This window comes from Gymnoscopelus braueri (genome assembly GCF_963280865.1).
Source record: "Gymnoscopelus braueri genome assembly, chromosome: 24".
Taxonomy (NCBI): domain Eukaryota; kingdom Metazoa; phylum Chordata; class Actinopteri; order Myctophiformes; family Myctophidae; genus Gymnoscopelus; species Gymnoscopelus braueri.
The window spans coordinates 28451444-28453490 of NC_137626.1; the positions used below are offsets into that span (position 1 = coordinate 28451444).

A 2047-nucleotide genomic window follows, 5' to 3' on the forward strand; every position below is an offset into this window, starting at 1 on the left:
AGCTCGGCTTAATATTTTCTCCTGGCTGGGGAAAGATCTTTTTGAAAAGGACATGTAATGAAGACTGATTTGTTTTAGCCCACTTCAATTCCAGGTCAGTGCAGGCTGACCTGAATAGGAACGATGATGGCAGCTAAATACATCATACATCAATTTTGGGGTCCTTGGCGTTAAAAAGTTTGAGAACCACTGGTGTAAACACATGCGCAGGTCCATGTTGGTTACCCACACAGCATGCCCGGCAAAAGTGTCCTCCTTTCTGAGGTCCTGCTGGTGGCCACCCTACTTACAAGTTCATTTGGTTCCATTTGTACATTCTCAAGAGTTACTGACCTGTAAGGGTCCATTTGGACCGTCCTATGCCGAGAAACAGTGCCGTAGAGAAGCCATGCAGTGATTTCAAATAATAAAGTTTTCAAATATTTGTAGTGGAGTTTAGAAAATTGGAAATACTCCAGGTAAGTAAAAAAAATACCTCCAAATTGTACCTAAGTACAGTACTTGAGTAAATGCAGTGCACCACTGCTCTTCAAGTGGTAGTAAAGTTCAAACCTGGATTCTCTGGCCGTCTATATTTTGGGGGCGATTGGCAGCAGGACTGCGCTCGTAGCTGTAGAGAAATGTGGCAGCAATGACCAGAATCGCTCCTGGGAAGAAAGCACCAGTGGGATGAAAGTCATCTAACCAGAAATATGAAATGAATGCGGTCAAGATGATTGACAGGGAGGTAGCAAACCCTTTGAGGATGTTGTCGGCATATTTTATGACGGCCGATATAAGCAAGCCACCCAGAGCCTGCAAGACTATGACTGTGCACGTGATGCTGTTGTAGCCTTGAAATATTCCAGACTCCATCACCCTGCGTCCATCATACACCATCATCCCAATAGAGCCAAACGCAACGCTGAACAAACCGAGCTGTATATTACGAACCAACAGGCTGCTTTTGGTCTTCTTCACAATCTTCTCAAAGTAAACCCCGGCAAAACCACTGGTGATGCTGGCGATCAGCACAGCCACCAGTCCTATGAACTGGGTGCCTGCAGATCGCTGATTCAGTGGGCCTGTAGAGACGACTGGTCCAGTGGGCCACTGGACCAGCACTACACCGGCCATCAGTATGAGCATGGAGAGCCACTGGTGGATCCGGAGCCTCTTTCCCAGCATGGAGACCGAGAACAGCGCGGTGGTGAGGATCTTCAGCTGATACGTCACCTGGTAGGTGGCAGTGTCCAGGTTGGACAAAGCAGCATAGAGCAGATTGTTCTGCAGGGTGTAGATGCCGGCGGGAATGGCTAACTTCAGGGTCTCCATGGGTTCACCCACAATCTCCTCCTTGAATACACGGTGCAGTGACGCGACACTGAACCGTTGCTCTCCGAAGATGAACAGGACGCAGGTGAAGATCTTGAGCAGCTCGGTCGACACCACGGCGGAGGATGCCAGGTAGGGGGGCCCGTCCTCCTGCTGGGTGCGCGAGTAGCGTATGGTGAGCACCAGGGTCACGACCTGCACCACCAGCACGGCTAGTGACACGTATTTCCGCCACAACCTGTAAGACGGGGAAGACATGACCGTTGCCGCAGGCGGCTCCTCCCCGGGGCCAGTGGACACTGACATCAAGGGCTCTTCACTTGCTGTGTTTGCACTGCCGGTTCTGACACTCTCGGCTCCGACGTACAACTTGCTCGACCAGATCCGTAGGACTGATCTGGTCTCTCGGTTGCCAAAATGCTTTTTTGTTGTTCTTCTTGTAAGCACAGTTCCTCTCTCCTCCCACAAGTGTGTCCCTTTTATTCTCATGAATGGAGATCTCTGATGTCACCGGTGTGACATCATAGTGCTGACGTCATAGACTGGCCGCCAAGTACTATGATATTATTGCAGTAAGTGGTGCAGCGAGCCCACAATAATAACTAATACATAATAAATATGGTCATATCTGACGTCACAGTACTGACGTGCCAAACAACCAAATAACCCGGCCAAACAACCAAATAACCCGGCCAATGCTGGGTACCAAAACCTGAACACATTAACCCCCGGC

At 49.7% G+C, this 2047-nt stretch overlaps 1 protein-coding gene across 1 annotated transcript; it reads right to left on the reverse strand.

The window, feature by feature from the left end:
• Window positions 1-546: 546 nt before the first annotated feature.
• LOC308080558 (UDP-N-acetylglucosamine transporter-like) lies at window positions 547-1572 on the reverse strand (the record flags this gene model as incomplete). Its single annotated transcript, XM_080422453.1, has 1 exon — window positions 547-1572. One exon carries the CDS (start codon window positions 1570-1572, stop codon window positions 547-549), a length of 1026 nt encoding a protein of 341 aa, XP_080278579.1.
• Window positions 1573-2047: the final 475 nt, after the last annotated feature.